The sequence below is a fragment of the Embiotoca jacksoni genome, unplaced genomic scaffold, assembly GCF_022577435.1.
Source record: "Embiotoca jacksoni isolate LCO1_2020_lvr unplaced genomic scaffold, fEmbJac1.0.p SCAF_1, whole genome shotgun sequence".
Taxonomy (NCBI): domain Eukaryota; kingdom Metazoa; phylum Chordata; class Actinopteri; family Embiotocidae; genus Embiotoca; species Embiotoca jacksoni.
This window is the reverse complement of record NW_027185229.1, coordinates 8,706,867-8,725,461: the sequence shown is the minus strand read 5'-3', so window position 1 is coordinate 8,725,461 and position 18,595 is coordinate 8,706,867. Positions and strand designations below refer to the sequence as shown.

The 18,595-nt window shown below is 43.4% G+C and overlaps 1 protein-coding gene across 1 annotated transcript in view; it reads left to right on the top strand.

Annotated features, from left to right (window-relative positions):
• The first annotated feature begins 797 nt into the window (after positions 1-797).
• The window catches only part of tafa4b (TAFA chemokine like family member 4b), a 37,284-nt gene continuing 19,486 nt past the window's right edge, over positions 798-18,595 (top strand). Inside the window, exons 1-3 of the mRNA XM_069148263.1 lie at positions 798-1,311; positions 13,261-13,420; positions 14,511-14,626. Of these exons, the coding sequence (XP_069004364.1) occupies positions 14,512-14,626 (115 nt within the window). The 5' untranslated portion in view covers positions 798-1,311; positions 13,261-13,420; position 14,511. The remainder of the gene's footprint in view (positions 1,312-13,260; positions 13,421-14,510; positions 14,627-18,595) is intronic.

Here is an 18,595-nt window from a genome sequence, read left to right as displayed (position 1 = left end):
GAATATTCTAGGGATGGAATAATTGATAGGCTGTCTCCTGGTGCGTAACGGAGAGGCTGCGGTGATTAAATTCTGTTTAACATCTTGGTGGGGGTGAGGGTAGTGGTGGAGGGGTAGATTTACATCATCCGCGTGTATCGCCGAGCGCAGAACCCAAGCAATGATATCCACACACCATCTGTAAAATGACCGAAGTAGAGGCGAGAGGACTATTATTTGATGAGGAGGGTCCATCGGCCCTGTGCAGTTGTGCACCTATCAATCAGTCAGGGGAAGTGGCAGTGATCAGACCTCCTCCTGAACACACAGGCTACACGGTGGCTTGTGATCACTATTAGGCAAACTCATACAAATCAATGATAAGCCTACGTTCAGAGAAAATTTAAAAAGCCTACTAAACTTTGAAAGCATATTTGTAAAAAAAAAAAAAAAAAAAAAAAAAGGAGTCTATGTCATTAAGTTCTCTTTGAAGGATCATTTATATGTCCACTTTGCAATGTATGTCATACATGTATTGAAAAGGCCTAATTGACTAATTTCCTGAAATTTATTCCTGCACGTTTTAAGACTCTGGAAATCAAACATGAGAACAGACAACTTGTTAACACGAACTCTGCAGTCTAAAAAAAACCAAAAAACCTGTCATGTATCCCATCTCTCCTCGGACCTACAGTCCAGGCTACTTGTAAACTACATGACATCAGTGTGAGGGAGAAAGGGGTGTACTAGGGAGCTGGTGAACTGGGCGGGCGCTGTTGCACGTGTTCTGAATGGGGAAGACGGGCTCGCATCGCATTTCTCATGTCCAATCGATCCCTGCTCGGGAGGAGCGACGGGAGAGCAACTATCACTCCTGCATCACTATACCATCACTCCCATCAGCATCTCTCCGGTGACCATAACGCCTTTGTGTGACAGACTCATGTAAGGGGATGAACTTGTGTGGAGTGTTCGCCAAAAACATCATTCCGGTCTCGCTTTAGAGGAATTACGCACTTCTGGTGACTTTCTTCTCAGTCTGGTTTTGAGAGGAGACTCGGCAAGATCATGGCAAATTGGACCGCGTCGCTACTGCGCGAGCCCTGTTTTCTCACCCGGTGTCGGAGGGCTGGTTCTTGGGCATAGCAGGAGCCCTCCTGATTCCCTTGTCTGTGCGCCGGCACCGGGACGTGGACAGGAGGCTCAAAAGGATTGCCCTTTTTAGTCTGGAAAACAAGATCCGTGGAGTTGAAACAGAAAGTGGCAAAGCGCTGTCTCACCTGGATCTTTTTACAGCTCCCAGTGATCATGCCATCAAGGTTATAGATTTGGGTAAGGTGGTGTTTTTTCTTCAGATTCAATTAGTATAAATTCACGTTCTATATTCCCTGTTTTTTTCTCTTGGCGCACGGTCAATAGGCTAATGAATAGAGGATGGGGTCAGAGGGGTACTTTGTCTTTAGATATGTGGAACATTTTTCCATGGGCAGCAGGAAGAGATGGGGTGGTGACTGGCTGACTCGCTAAATGACTGGCGAACTGAAAGCAACTTTTATGTTCTTGGCTCGGAGCGCAGCGAACACAATTTGCTGAGGAACGGTTTCTTAAAAGAACAGCGGAATTTCCAGAGAAAGCATCACTGATCTCCGAGTGCCTCCTTTCCCCTTCGGCGCGTGATTGCCTTGTTGCATAAAAATGGAACACATTATGAGCCAATTCAAACGGCCGTCAGTTCCGCTGACCGTGTTTGGCGCGTGCTGTCGGTGAGACCGCGGAAGATTGAGGTGAGATTGATGCAGTGTTTCATCACTGAGGTTAAAAAAGCGATCGGTCGGAGCTCGCCGCTGCTTAGCACCTATTGAGTGCTCCGCGGGAGTGATCCGCTGACCAGGCTCCTTTCACGCGCCTTCTAATCGCTTTGCATGGATTGTGATCGGCTGGGGATTGAGGAGAGAGCGCGCGGAACTCAGACATATGGGAGAGAGATGAGGTGCCGCCGGGTTCTCCGGGCAGATTGCGCACGGGAGCAGGGAGGTGTGTTGCAGAACCCAATGGCCACACTCTATCAGACGCGCGCGCACCCACACACACACACACACACACACACACACACACACACACACACACACACTCTCTCTCTCTCTCTCTCTCTCTCTCTCTCTCTCTCTCTCTCATGCGCACACACAAACTAAGAAGGGAAAATTACTTGGTGCATGTTAATGGACGCAGTAATGAGACCCAACCCCTATCGTGTTGTAATTGTTAGTCATCCTTGTCTCCACCCCTCCCTCCCCCACCCCCCCCTTTCCCCCCCCTCCCTCTCCCTCTTCGTTTATATCTCTCGCCGTCCCGCAGCTCGGCTCTGCAATTTGTACTGTATTGAGAGAGTGTAATTATTTCCCCATTGTTTTTTAGCGCGCGGCACTGGCACTCCACAGAAAGTGGTGTCATTAGCGTGACGGGGCGGACAGGAGAGGAGAGAGGGAGAGAAGAGCCCGGTGGAGAGAATCGTTCCAGGGACTTAATTCTCATTGACAGTCACATTAACACAGGAGCAGCACTCTTAATCCTGGGGAGATTACTCTCTCCAACATGACCCTCTGTCATCCAGCCATCCACCACACACTCACTCACACATTGTGACAAACACCTGTATGAGGGTGTCACTCAGATATCTGTGCGCCTGTCCGCGGTGGATGGCTTTTCGTCTGTCTTTGTCACCCCTTTTCCATAGCCTTAATCCCCCCCACCCATTCCCCAGCCACCCATTTCACAGATCCACACACATATACAATATTCACACGCTAGGCAATTACTCCTCACTCTAGGTTCACTCCCTCCTTTCTATACAGCAGCTCCAAGCGGTGGGACAGCAAGTATCCTCAGAAGGCTATTCGGCTCTGCATGTCTCAACAGCCTCGAATCTACTTACCCCACAGAGAGCTGTTCGGGATGACTGGCTGGGAATGAGGGGGAATGGATTGTGTGCATTTGTGATTGTGCATGAGGACACAGCCAAGCAGAGAGGCGACCGACGGCAGCGCGGAGGGAAGGGAGAACAAGTAGGCGAGAGAAATGAGCTGGAGAGACAGAAATATTTGTAAGATGAGGCGAGGCAAAGAGGTGTGTGTGTGTGTGTGTGTGTGTGTGTGTGTGTGTGTGTGAGAGAGAGAATAGACAGCCTATGAGATATGACGTGTGTTGTGAGCAGGAACTCTGCACAATGGAATGTATGTGCTTATGTGTATTTATGTGTGAGGGAGAAAAAACACTGCAGGTGTGAGACGATGATGTGTGTGTGAAATGCATTCTGGGTGATATACTAGATTAATAAACAGGAATTAGGCATGTTGGACTGGTGAGGTGACAGATTGGAGATCACCTCCACACACACTCACACTGGCATTAATAGGTTGACTGTGATGAGTAGATACTTCCCAAGGAGGATAAGAGAGGACAAGGAGAAGAAAAGGACCAGAGAAGAGGGGAGGAGAGGCCTTCTTTCATGTCATGGGCAGAGACAGAGAAAGGCCTCTCATTTGTAAGTGACAGTGTCCTGGACAGCTTTTCATTTTAGGGAGCTTCTGGGTCTATTGAGTCAGAGCGCATGAATAGGCGTCACGCAGTAGCAGAGGAAAATCACCCCTTCAATCATGAACCCAACTTCAAAAAAGCCCACACTGGGACTGATGTGTCTTCTCATACAGGAGATCCATGACTCTAATGGAGGAAAGAGAGATATAGAATCAATGAGTGCAAGCATGGTGTGTATCTCTTTCTTGTTTTACCTGCAAAACCACAACTGGACCGAGGTCACGACCTTGTATTAAGAAAGGGTAAAGTTCAGCTGTTGCCAACAGGCCAGGATGGTAGCATGTGATTATTAAGTGTGGAGTGGCTTGGACTGAGTTTAGGCCTCTGTAACCCAATGCATGCTCAATTTATAACTACTATAGGGATCATGCACTAAACACATGGCCACCGAGGTGTTGCTGCCTGTGTATATAAGGTAATTGACATACATTCCTTTGCATATAAATAAAAATAGACTAAAAGCACAGTTGATCGAATCCGCAATGCTCTGAATCCACACATCCATCATTTTGTAAGAGCAAGGCTCCAGCTGGTCCAGACAGCAAAGGTCTCATGTTGAAGCTCCACAGCTGTGTGAGTTCCTTGTCCTCCATTCCCTCCTTTGTCAGTCACCCAGTGACAGGGAGGCCTTGGTTTCCCTTGCGGCACCATAACCACCATCCAGACTCCCTCTAATTCCATCTAACAGGTCTTGCATTGAGTGACAGCTCACACCGCCACAAGGGCTCCTTCTGTCCAGCCCAGAAAAAGACAGTGAAAGACACAGCAGCAACATTCAAAGTTTACTCCGCCAATGTCTTGAAAAACAGTCAACAGATTGAGGGTTAGTGGATTAATGTTCATTACGTGTCAAGTGCTTTTAAGGGATCAGTCATGTACCATTGAGATATAATTTTTTTTTAAACATCTGTTTGGAATTTGTAATTCATTTATGTTTAATTTGAGTCATTTTCAATTGGAGAAGAGCTTCGAGGATGTCGTAATCCTTTTGCAAAAACTGAAAATAACACCGCCCCACAGGCCTCAAGGTGATTTTCTCCGCAGTTCAGACTCACTTTGACCATGACAAATCTCCCTAAGTGATAGTAATGATTGTAATTGAACAGGCACAGTTCCTTCCCACAGTGCTCTATCTATCACCTTGGACGCAATCTGCTGCCTCCCCTTGTGTGTGTGTGTGTGTGTGTGTGTGTGTATGTGTGTGTCTGTGTCTCTTCTAGAGACAGTGTATCTCTGTTCACTCCCCTCTGGCAGCTGGCAGATGTGCTGGTAACCGTGAGTGACAGTGTGAGTGTGTTTGTGAGATTATGAAAAGCTCCCAGCGTGCTGTGCTGTGTGGGTCCGCTATGAAGCCGCGGCGAGGAAGTGGTGCGATGGTGGCAGAGCCCGGGGCGGTCAACACAGCAGCCCTCAAAGAGCGCTGCAGCTCTTGAGGGGGGAAAGAGGGTTTAAACCTGTGGGATGGGGAGAATAAAAGGGGAGGGGAAGTAGTGGACGGGTTGCAGAGGAGAGGAAGAGATGAAAAAAACAACAGAGGGGAAGCCACTGCCCGATGTGGGTGTGAGCTGAACAGAAGGCTGGATTGACTGAATGTGTAAGAGAATGCTTCAACAGTGAGGGGGTATGGGTTATCTGGACCGAGGCTACATTTGTCAGAGGAGTGAGTGAGAGTATGTCTCCGTCTGTGCAAGTGTGTGTGTGTGTGTGTGTGTGTGTGTGTGCGCTTGAGGTGATGGCTTTGTAATGAAAACAGCAGGCAGCCAGCAGTCGAGGGTCCCTCTTGGTGGCTGACTGATGTCAGTTATCAGTAGACAATAGCCTCCCTCGCGGATGGCTGCTCAGATGAGGATGAATGATTGTTATGTGTGTGTGTGTGTACATAGCCAAAATATTAACTTACTGTAAACCATCAACATTCTTGTTTAATTGTTGTTTCACAAATTGCTCCCAAGGAATACCTCCCATTCCCATTACACTTAGAAGTTGTTTGTATCAGCAGCACTAAGTTCACTCAAAACTGAATTCACTCAATTACCTTTTGGGCATTCACCTCCACTTTGAGAGCAAAAACCTAACCCCTTCAAGAAAACCCATTAAATCTTAGGATGAGACTTGTTTTTTGGTTATGGTTATAGCTACGGTTGTAATAAAGCATGTAAGGGATGAGAGTTAATGTTAGGATAAGTCTCCAGGAAATGAGTGTAAGTTGGAGTCTATGTATGGTGGGAAGCATCGAAGTAGCGCTTTAACTGTATGAAAATGTTTCTGTGTCTGCAGATCTGCTCCTGGCATCTGTGTATGATCCCTATATGGAATTGCTTTGTTAAAGCTTGAGTAGAAGTTAGAGGCCCTGCTTGGCTCAGGGGAGCAGAGTGATATGGTGTCATGCTCCGGAGACTCACAGACAAATTAATTCACTTATTGACACTGCTGACACGTCTCAGTGACTTTGTAAAATGAACAATTGATCAGGCTTCCTCTCCTTCTCTCTCCCCCAGCTCTCTGTCTTCGTCTCTCGCTTGCTGTCTCCCACTCTATTTTCCTGCCTTCTCTCTTTCTCCTTTCCTTTCCTTCTACTCTGCCAGTCAGTCAACTGTCTCCAGCCCGACTGGAGTTTTCTTAATTTCCCTTTCTTTCACTCCCTTTCCCCTTTCCAGCTCTCTTCATTTGACTAGCCAATTGACAGGCGTTGCACGTACGGTAATTAATATAATTACGCGCAAGCTGGTCATTAGCAGCAGAGGGGACTGATATAATCAAGATGTCAGTTTGTCTGCATATAAAAGTGTCTGTGCCTGTATGGATGTGTAGAAACAGAAAAAAACTGTGTGTGTGTGTGTGTGTGTGTGTGTGTGTGTGTGTGTGTATGTGAGAGAGGAGGTTGTGAACACAGCAGTGAGGGTGCTTCTTCACCTGTGAGTGTGTTAAAATAAAGCGGTTGTGTGAAAGCGTCGTGATGACCAGAGTTGGGCTTCAAGTGAGTGTTCAGTGCTTTTCTCTGGGTCAAAGGAGCGGTTACGACAGACAGGCCAGAGCTCATAGAAAATCAAAGCAGGTTCCACATCAAGGTTGTTTATTTTGCATTAATCATAATTTGGGCACAAAACAAAATGAATGGCTGCTGCTCTCAGGAGACTTTCTGTCAGGGCCTCAGCCTGCTTTTGTTTGGCTCCCAGCCGCCATTCGATACCAGCAGCCACAAAAGAGAGGTCCAGTTGACTTAAAACATACTGCTTCACATACACACACACACACACACACACACACACACACACACACACACACACACACACACACACACACACACACACACACACACACACACAAACTTTGTTCTTGTCTGTTTCTTTTCCTTATTCTTTTAAAGGTGGAGGGATCAGTTGCTGGGTTGGGTAGAAACAATGTTTTATTACTGGGTCAGGGTGTGTTGTCTCCATCCTGCCCTGCTCTGGTTCTCCACATGTCCTTGTTTTGATCCTTCTACAGGTTGCGTAGACAGGAAAACCTTACGAGCAGTACGGGAAGTGATGGTGAAAAGAACAGATGCTCACAGTGACAGTATGGACAAAGGAAGGATAAAGTAAGGATGGAAATGAGCACACGCCAAACAAAAAAGTTTGGTTTACAGATATATATATGAAAATAGTTCTTCATGTTACAAACATTTAGATCAAAATAGGCTACATTTTGCATTATTTTTCTGTCCTAATCCTAACATTAACTCTATGATTAGTACTTTTCCAACAAATAAAAGCAACTTTAGATTTGTATTTGTGCATACAATGAAAATACAATTTTTAAATGTGCATGTTCTGATGTGCACAAGGGCTGGCATTAAATCATTCTTGCAGGAAGGCAGATCACTGGTGGAGACAGAGAGCTTGAGTGAGCAGAACAGTACATAAAGATGCAACTCGCCATTCTAAATAAGTGTTGACTTGTTTTTTTTTTATTACAAAATTGAGCTACAGCTAGCAAGAATAAAAGAGGAGTAACAACAGGAGAAAGGCATCGATATTGCAGATGTCTAGTTCTGTCTGAAGAGGAGAAAGGAACACAGCCTGCCAAAATGGGTGTGGGTGTGTACAGTCATCTTAAAGTGTCTCCTTTTCCTTTCCACCTTTCCATCCATCTTCCCCCGCTGAGGGACACTGACTTTTAATGGGCTTCTATTGCTTTATTAGAGTGCGGCAGATTTACGGGCTGGACCATACCTCTGTCCGTCAGCAGCTCTGAGGAGGGTTTCTCTGAGCTATATCGGCCCATGCTGGCTGTCTTTGTTTTAACCGACCAGCTTGTAAAGAGGAAACCAGGGACCGGGCCTCGGCCACCGACTTGTTGTGTTAGTGAGCCGATGTTTATTAGCCTGTTAGTGTCTGCACTTTTCCCCCTTTATAAAACAAGTAGTCTCTCTCTCCACCTGCTCTGCTTCAGTGGAAGAGTCTGTTAAAACACTTTAATTAGACTTGTTGGCAACGTGGGAATGTGACAGGTACATTCAGCAACACCGAGGCATGTAACAAATACTCCTGCTCGACTAAGCTTTCTGCTCATAGGTAGACAAGAAATCAAAATGTGAACCCCACATGTGCATTTTTGAACAGAGTCTGCGATTGCTAGCTGGAGACTTGAGTCCAGAATCCCGAGAGTGACTGGTTGCATGTTTTGACACATGAACTGGGATTCAGATCATTTCTGACTTCTATGTCTGAAAGTGAGGGAGGGGAAGAGAGAGCGCGGAAGTAAGGGAAGTGCTGAGAGAAGGATGTGGTGGGGAGACAAAGAGCAAGCTCGGAAAACACCAAAGAATATGGTACATAAAAATAGATTCATTTTCTAGCCTATTCCACATGTCCCCCCCATTCCGCCCCCCAAACACACATTTACTCTGTGGTCACTGGATCCTGAGACGATGGCTGGTGCAACAAGGTGGGATTTAGACTTAAGTGCAGGCCGATCAATTGAGCTGTAATGGTACCTTAGTGCCAGGGCCATTCTCTGAACTCTGCAGTCAATATCCGAGCCAGGTAATGGTCCTGAATTCAGACTTTCCATCACAACTCTCTTTCCTCTCTTTCTCCCCATCTGCCCATTTCACCAAACAGAGGATCTCCTACTTAATTGCTTGTTGGTTTATAGGAGGAAACAATACATTGGAGGAGGTGTGTGGATGGACGGCAGTAAACGGGTTCAGTATTATTATGTGTCTCTCAGAATGCTTCTGACTTTTTCCCCTACACTGTACTCGTATATAATATTATGAACGTTCAGGTGCTGTGTGCCATACAAAGCAACTCAATGTAGTTTTTACTCCACAATTATGGACACTTTCATGCAGATTCTACCTCAGATTATCGAAATATTGTTCATCATGGTTTTAGAGTATTATGTTAAAGGAATTCTCATTCTCATTTTCATTAGTATATGATATCAACATTGTCATAACCACAGACATGAAATTCCCTAAAATGAGTCATGAATAAATTTACTATATTAACTTAAATTTTACTTGAATATATTCTAATTTAATATTGATGTAGAATTGTGATTTGGTTTTCGTGCATGTCATGTTTTTGAGTCCCATGTCAAATATGTCTTCTTCATTTACAAGTTGGAGAAAAACAATTGTTGGGATCTGTTTAGAATTTGCATTGGGATTAAATTGACTTCTTTCTGTAGCAGACAGAAAATAAAACAGAGATACATATCTGCAACTGTTAGAGGGAGGAGTGGAGGGAAACATAAACACACACTGATGTATGGAGAGATGAGGAACAAAAAAGAACTAGGAAAATATCAGGCTGAACCGGGAAGAGAAAAATGTAAGGGAGTGTACCTTATGAATACATACTGCTGTGTTAATTTAAGTTTGTACATCGTGTTGCTGTGTGTGTGTAATACTGTGCATTTGTGTGTGGCCGCACACCCTCTCTGTCTACTCAGCAACCCAAAAGAAATAGCATGGAACAACATGCTGTAATGGCATAGAGCTGGTGGCGGACAAATACACAGAAGCAGAACGTTACACACCTTAACTGAATGTTAATATTGTGCATATCGGCAGAAATCTGAAACGCTTCACATGAGATTCCGTTGGGCTTTGTGCTTTTGCCTGTTTCATTTTCAATATCTTTCCGCCTCGGGGAGATGCACTTTGTTTTACACTGATATGCTTTTTGTCTGCTTGGTCTGTGTCTGGGCAGAGAAAATCGGCATACTGAGATACTAGTGTGATGCTTGTGTGGTCTTCAATCTCATTCATTTTCTTCTTTTTTCACACACTGGAGTTCAACCTAAGAACTCGTTGCTGTGTCTGGGATCAATATGTTTCTTTTTCTTTCTTTTTTGCCTTATTTGATGGAAATGGTTTTAATTTCCAAGTAAAAACAATGTTTTTCAGAGTGAAAAGCTGTTCTTGTTAAAGAAAAAAGGGCTGCAAAATGGCATTTAGAGTTACATAACAGGATTTTACCAGATTTAGCTGCTGTTCAGGGTAGATAATCCACTTTATCTGTTAAATAGAAGAAACAGGACATTTAACACTGTCTTTGAATAATTTGTAAAAATTATTTCTTAAGAAAAATAAAATGCCGGGCAAAAATTTAGCTGTAAGACTTTTTATGTAATCGGTCATGATCAAGCATCAACTTCACCACATGACCCTGCGGGCAGTATTTTACAGTGTTATAATAAAGCCACTGTCTGCCTTATAAAGCCAATATATCAGCTGAACTGTAATATGCCTTCAGTGCCGGTTGCATCCTACAGTATAGTGTTGGACAGCCAAATGTTGTTTTTTTTTTTTACTCAGAGCTGTGTCAGTACTGGGACCACAAATGCTTTGAATGGAGCTCAGGAGGAATGGCCTTGGGTTCCTAAAATTTTAAAGAAGCTGATCATAATTTGAGTATAAAATATGCTCAGTTAATTCTTATATTAATTTCATCCTGTTCATTTTTATTGTTATTTTTTTTGTGTTTAAAGGCTCGAACAGATACAAATCTTCTTTTGTCATCAATCCTGATAATCAGCACTTTATCCATTTGGGACAATGCAGGGGTATTCACAGAAGCCTGGCGATGAACTCTATTACATACTGAACAGGTGACCCTGAGGTTATCAAGTAATGGTGTGGTTTCTATTCCTCGCCATTCTGCTGAGCAGGAACTTCCTGTACTGCCTTGACAAATACTATAATCTCTGTGACTGACAAACAGAAAAGTGTCAGTAAAAGCCCCATCATACAGAAAGTGTCACACTGTTTCGTTTTTGATGCATATCAAACATGTTTCCTGATGCGGCAGATGAGGTCAGAGACTGTATGCAGAAGTATAATTCTTCAAATTCATGTACATATGTTTGTGATCGTGCATTGTGTGCTCGCAGAGTGCTGACAGATGATGCTGTATGATGATGCAGGGCGCGCAGATATATTTGTGGCAGAGGTGGGATTGTTTCAGTGCATGCCAATGAGCCCCCGTGTCACTCTTGTGTGATTATTGCAAGAAATGGCACAAGTCAGCCCCTCAAAGGCACACAGTGAGAGCGATGACGGAGATGGTGATACAGAAGGAGGGATAGTTTCAGAATGAATGAGTCTTGATGTTCTCAGATAATCTTGAGTATGTCTGTGCTCTATTTGGTTGTGCGTGCGTGTCCAACAACTCCTCACAGCCATGATGACCAGCTGAACCCCCTACACCCCGCGCGCAGCGCGCGCACACACACACACACACACACACACACACACACACACACACACACACACACACCTCTAACACCATTAACATAATGCCCCCAGGGACACTTGTGCCTTTTCAGTGACTTGCATCTCCGCTCTAGAAATGTATGTATGAGATTTTCTTCATTAATATGAGCACAGATTGTAATTTTTCTTTCTTTCTTTCGTTCTTTTTTTTTTTTTTAACGTATTTATTACTCTGTTAAAAGGCCACAATCTGTGGTATGTGAGACCCAGAAAAGGTGACAACATTGCTGTGACTGATGGGATGTTTTGTCCCCTGAGTCCCAATGAGCAGCATCTGGGGAGACCACACACACACACACACACACACACACACACACACAGACATGCACAATAGTGATCTTTTAATGAGTGTATCAGAGAACAAAGCTGATAAAAATGCCTGCCATGGCCTAGCCTTTAAAAAGGGAATAAGAAATGGGCTTCTGTGCAGCCATGCAGCATGCCTAATCACTCCACACTGCACATGCACCTTGCACACTTTTTGCATACTGTACTAAAATGAATCAGACACACTGACACATAAGTACATGAATAGTGATTTACACACAAATGCAAAACCTAAAATACACAAATGAATACTGTATGGATGTGAGGGCAGCACTCAATCACTTTACAGGACTAATGATGTGTCTACATTTGCATTCCATTTCTTCTGCAGAGGCATAAACTGAGACCTTCACATATTCAAACATTCCCTACTTAAACTGCAGTGTGTATCTTCTAACATAATACATCAGATGATTACATTTCTTGACTGCTCATTCATTTCTTTATTTTACTTTCCATAGTCTTTCCTTTCATCTACTTTCATTATCTGACACCGCCTTCTCTTTTGACAAGCTCAAAAAATGAGGTTATCATTTTCTCGCTAAACCTGCATCACTGGTGCTTTGCAGGATTATTTATCTTTTGGTAACGGTCACAAACAGTATCCATTAACTTGTTTCACACTCCCCTGCTAGTTTCACACTTGTGTAGAAACAAATGTTTGTTCCTGAGGCATCTGCTCGATCTTTGACAGATTTGTGTGCCCTTGCTGTTGGTTTCTTCCCCACTAGGGGGCAGTGGCACTACACAGATGGCTCAGGAGAGCTGTCAGGCTTGGTCGGAGCTCATACCTTCCCAGGAAGTTTTTCACCATATTAGAGGACTGAGCTGCATGCCAATGAGCTCTGATGAATAATGAAGGATCGAGGAGAGGAGAACATTTTGTTATTAATGTGAATCTGTTGTCTTTCATTTAGATTGCAGAGTTCATCCCTTTGTAAAGAGAGGTGTGTTGACACATTCTTACGGCGGGATGGTAATTTACTCTATGTGCATATGGAAGTGTGTAGAAGTTCACTTGCATCACAAGCTGTCACTCAGCTGTAATTAGGGGGAGTCTATCCAGCTGTTCTCCGATAGGCTTTGGATTTACCTTGCGAACACTGTGTAAATGTAAGCTACTATGCGTGTGCGCGTCTTCGTGTGTGTGGAGAGAGAGAGAAAACTTGTGTTCATGGCTTGTTTAATCATCTGATTTGTTGCTGGTGAATGTTTGGTAAGAGGCTGTACTGCAGGTCCCCCCCCCCCCCCCACACACATTTTGGAATCAGTTTAATTTTTAGTTGTGTCCATGTTTATGTGTATGTACATGACAGAGTGTGTCAATGTTCGTGAGAGAAAGGGGGCTGTGTGTGATGTCTAGACTGGGGATCACATTCAGCCTGGGGGTAGGTGAACCTATTGTAAACAATGGATCTGACAGAATCTAGGCCTTCACATCTCTACCCTGTGTGTGTGTGTGTGTGTGTGTGTGTGTGTGTGTGTGTGTGTGTGTGTGTGCAGACCTTCATACAAGGCCATTGGAGGCCACTGAGGAACCCCAGGGCAGACCGGCCTTTCTGACAGAGTGTCTTTGTACTTTCTTTCTCCAGAGGCTTCTTCTGTTTGAGGTGAAGAAGAGGAGAAGCAGGAAGAGGAAGAGGAGGAGGAGATTCGAGGTGTCAGTGAATGCAGCCATGGCCAATATCCGCTGTCCATAGAGAAGCTGCACAGTGGAAGAGAGAGACCAAGGGAGACAGAGACGACCAACAGGTGAGATGACATCTTGTGTAGATGCACATGAAGGCAAGACATAAACAGTAAAAACACCTACTTCTGTGTTATTTTCATCGTTGATTATCGTTTTTTTTTAATTTATTAAGTCATTCTTCCATCTATAAATGATCGTAATGGCTAATGACGTATAATAACGTACTAATGGCAAATTCCTATTTCAACATGATGTCTTTAGGTGGCTTGCTTTGTCCAACCAACAGATTTTGGATTTATATAAATGTAAAGCAAACAAATTCACATTTTCAGACCTGGAATCAGTTCAACAAATAGAAACAATTAATCATCACAATTGTTTTCTATCAATTTTCATTTAACTGGTTAATAATCAATAAGAAATATTGATAACTAAATAACTGTTTCTTTTTTTGGCAAAGGAATTACAGTTATTCATTCATTCTAGATGCCCAGATGTGAGAATTTGCTGCCCATCCTCATCATATATGATAACAGAATGTCTTTGGACTGATAAAAAGAAATCAGCTTCAGCTCTGAGAATTTTTGATGATTTTGTTCAATAGTTTTTGACATTAACAAGACGAATTAATGATTTAAGAAAGTAACCTGTCGAATAACAAGAATTAAAGTAATGTTAAAATTTCTGTGCTGAACTCACCTATCATGACAAATTTTTTTAATTTGCTGCTGCCACAAGAAAATTGGAAGAGTTAACCCGAATGTAATACTCGGCATAGAAGGATGCTGGTAGCGCAGTGGTACTGATGAATAGCCTTTACCAACTCTTCTTGCAGTATGTGTATGTGTGCTGTAAGAAAACTTTCCTCAGGTCTTCTAATTTTTTTTCTGTTGACCTTTGCCAACTCACCTCACATTGTTTCTGATTGTTTAAAAAGCAATACTTTTTGTTTGTTGTGCTGTCCTTTTTGCTTTTGTTTTTTTTTAGGGGGGGGTGTTTCTAACCTCTTCTCATGCCCTCTTCCTCTTCCCATTTTGCTCCCTCGTTGCCCTCTCCTCTCCTCTCCTCTCCTCTCCTCTCCTCTCCTCTCCTCTCCTCTCCTCTCCTCTCCTCTCCTCTCCTCTCCTCTCCTCTCCTCTCCTCTCCTCTCAGGATGAAACTGAGGGGGAGGTCAGCTTGGCCTTGGCAGGTGGCCTTCCTTGTTGCCTTGGTGATGCTCTGCATTGACCCAGTGTCTGCTGGCAACCGTAACCATCGGGGACCAACAGGTACACCAGGTCTTGCTCCGAACTCCCCTTCCCAACACCATGAGAGGTTAATTACACTGTCACTTCAGAGGTATAACACATGTTCCCTTAGCCTGTCGCTGACTGAGCCATCCACTTCCTGGAGGAGGGTGCAGAGCGGCGGACAACTCCTCTCTGTTCTTCAGTATGACAGAATGAAATCTAGACGAGGCCTTGTTTTGGGGCTTGGAAGAAAACACACCTCTGTTTGACTGATCCAGACCATACAGATACAAATGGCACTTGAGCTGTCAGGAGCTGTCAACACAAATAGATTAGTGTGGTTGAGATCTGATCTACTCAGAGTGCAGACGTCCAGCAATTCAGGGCGACTGCTTTTGTTCTCAAGCGGCGTGACTCTTAAGGGTTTAGTGTTGCGTTTAAATATGGTCTATTCCTTATGTAAAAGAGGCCAAGGGCTCATGACTTCTCATTTTCAATGCCTACATTAACATACATAAGTCTGCAGCCCCCTTTAAACCAAAGTACCATCTCACTCATTCCTCAGAAGAAACCCATTAAAAAAGATAAACTCCATGGCTCGCACTGACTTAAGTTGTGCCTTTAATTTCCATAAGTCATGAAGACAAGCCACCACCAGCCAACACAGTCTTTGTTAATATTTTGTGAGTCACAGCATCGCGTCACAACTTGTTGGCAACAACCTCCTATGTCACCTCTCCCCCACACTTATTTATGACAATTTCCTTAATTGTCTCAGTTTCTTCACTGTCATTGCTCAGGTTTTGCAAGGTGACCTATCAGTGCCACATAAATGCTACTAGCATCCAGTGTGTTCAGAGGGTGATGGTATTAGTTTTCTTTTGACAGAGTGGAGGCTGCCTGCTTACGGCAGGAACACTACTAATTTCAGGCCCGCGTATTGAGAAGGTCACCATGGGTGTCTGCCCCCTTCTTATTTCACTCTCACTGTGAAACAAGATGCCTTGCTCCCTAACTGACAACTGCTTTTTATTTGTATACTCTAATAGTTTTTTACGTTTCAGCTGTGAATACCAACACCACACGCACACATGCACGCACGCACGCACGCACGCACGCACGCACGCACGCACGCACGCACACACACACACACACACACACACACACACACACACACACACACACACACAGGCAGTTTAAGGCTGAAACATAATTGGCCGTATGTTATGTCTGCTAGATACATTTTAAGTCTACTTTTACTGCTGTTTGTTGGCTGGTCAGTGAGACAGTTGTTTGATCCATGTTGGCGGTGATGTACCATTTGCTGCCACATGGTGGCTCTACAGGTCAAAAAATGTTCTGCTAGATGTTGTTGCATGTCTTTTTCATATTAATCTCTCATTTATTCATTATCATTCTCATAAGGGATTCTGTGATATAATAAAAACTCACCTCAAGAAATCCATACTGTGAAAATTTGTGTTGCTTTCATCTAATCTACAGGCAAACTGTAGGACTCCACTGCCCAGGCCAAAGTAATCCCTGTGTATTCATTGCTTTCAGTCCCCACTGCCCACATACCTGCAGTCAATAGCACCAAGTGCATAGAGTATCATTAAGCACAGGTAGGAACCATCGGCTCTCCAGATCTTACTGGAAATGTCAGCACACAAGAATGATCTGCTCATGTATTTTACTGCTCTACTTCTGTTCTGACAGTTTACCCTCACACACAGCACAAATATGTGTAGAAGATGATGAAGCCTATTGTTAAACATGGTGCAACAAATGCTTCAACACATCCATCAGATTTTTAATGTTATTAATTTAGTCCTCTGCTGCTTTTCATAACCTCTACATGGAACAATTCATAAGCAAGTCATAGAGTAAATTCCAATCCAGGAGATGTCAAGGTAATCTAACACAAATAGTTAAATGCACAGCAGGGGTTATATATTCTTGAAACATCATTTTCTTGCTGGTGAAATCACTGTGCTCTTATATATTTCTGTGTTTTGATGATGAAATGTCTGCAGCTGAAATTCTCTTATGCCCTTTTTCATTTATTGTTTGAATGCTTGATATTAGATTTTTTTAGATTAAATTCTCCACTCACCATCCAGGGGTGATATAGTTTGTTATCATAGCTTGTTATAGCACGCTTGGCTGACCAAACAGTTTTCTGTTAAAACACATTTCTTTCATGAATTTGTGTTAGCGAGACCTTCTGTGCCCACCCTTGTTCATGCGAGGAACTAAGCTCGCAGTAGACAAAGCTTGCGCCACATCTTTGCCTCCATGTATTTGAGCATAGTGTGCACCAGTTTGTGTCCCCTAAGCCTGTATCTCCTTAAAAAACACAGCTAGTAAGGTCAAGTGAGGAGGTTATAGTGGGTATAGATTTGTTGCACAGCTGTGCTCAGCTGTACCAGCGACCTGTTAGGACAATTAGCTTAAATCTGATTGAGGCCTGATGTGGGCCTTTAAAAACAATGATAATATCAAGAGGATTGATGATCTGTGCTGGACTGGGGTAAGGAGGAGATATAGCAAAGTAGGGTAACAAGTGATCAAGGGCAAATAGAAATAGAAGGAAAGAAGATATAGAAATAAAAAAGAAAACAACATGAGGAGATTTGGTGTAATTTAAATGGGGTAGATTTTGTAGTAGAAGTACACAAGAAGACGTTGACATTCTTCTCACCACACGTTTTACACAACTCAAATATTTGTAATGCTGTCTTAAAGCTTACATTTGTGTTCCTGCAGAGGTGTACAGTATGCCACCTCGACATTGACTTTGCCACCTCTGACAGATTTGCTTGATACCTGGCCTTTCATAGAAGAAGACATGCATGTCAAGTATTGACAGGGGAAAGACACAGCGTTTTGATGAATTGTACACTGTTCCTGCTTGCCTGTGTCTGTCAGAATACATCAATCGCCTGGCTAACCCGTCAGTTCAAGGTAGCTTGGTTTGTTGGCCGCTCAGCTACTGCCCCCCCCCCCCCACACCCGCACCTCCCACCCCCTCTTTGCCTGCCGCAGGAATAGAAGCATTTAGCCATGCTTGAGAAGTCTTTTCATTTACACTGAGATGGCCACAACAGAATGGTTTAAAGGCAACATTGAGACATTAGATACACAGTTATTATGTGTGTATAGCTGGAAGCTAACTGCTCAACACATGAATTCTAAGCAGATGAGGGGTGAGACACAGCAGCGTTCTAAATAAGAGCTGATAGGGAAAGCAGAACTGAGGACTCTCAGCTTAGCTGATGTCTAGGACTTGTTTTGTACTATTTCAATTCAGACTTCAATTTCATTCTGTTTACTTCTGATACCCTCTGAAAATGTACTCCTCAGCAACGATCCACTACAGAAAATCCTCTTCTTTTAAGGACTGCAGTTGACAATGACTCTGTAGTTAGAAGAGTTGCACCAAACATAAAAAAAAAAAAAAAAAATAAATAATGAACAATTTGTCCTTGATTAAGCAAAGAAATGTAATTTGTGGAACAATTTAATCACTGATATAATTTGGACAACTTCCATTTTTAGCCATGCTTGCAGTGTGGCTGTATACAATGCAACGTTGGTGTGTTGGTTGGGTTGATCTGTCAGTCTGAGCCTCCACTTTGGTCCACTTAAATATATGCATGTTTGTATTGTCATTGTGAGCTCTAGCTGGTTGATGTTAGCTTTAAGTCTAAAGCACCATCTCAGAGAGCTTCTAGCACAGCTATAGGGTCAATGACAGTGAAATACTCCAGCCATATTTGTCTATAACTAAGTGTACACAATACATAGACATATCATGTTTAACAGTACATGATGGGACACTTTGTGAAAGTGAAAATAATCGTGTTTGCTGTGATGACAGTAATTTACACCTCATGTTTATGGGCCACAAGAGTGGATGGTTTTGAGTTGATTTTTGCCACATTAAATAGATTTTTGGTTGTAAACTCTGTGGCTTCCTAACCTTAACTTACTGATTACATACCT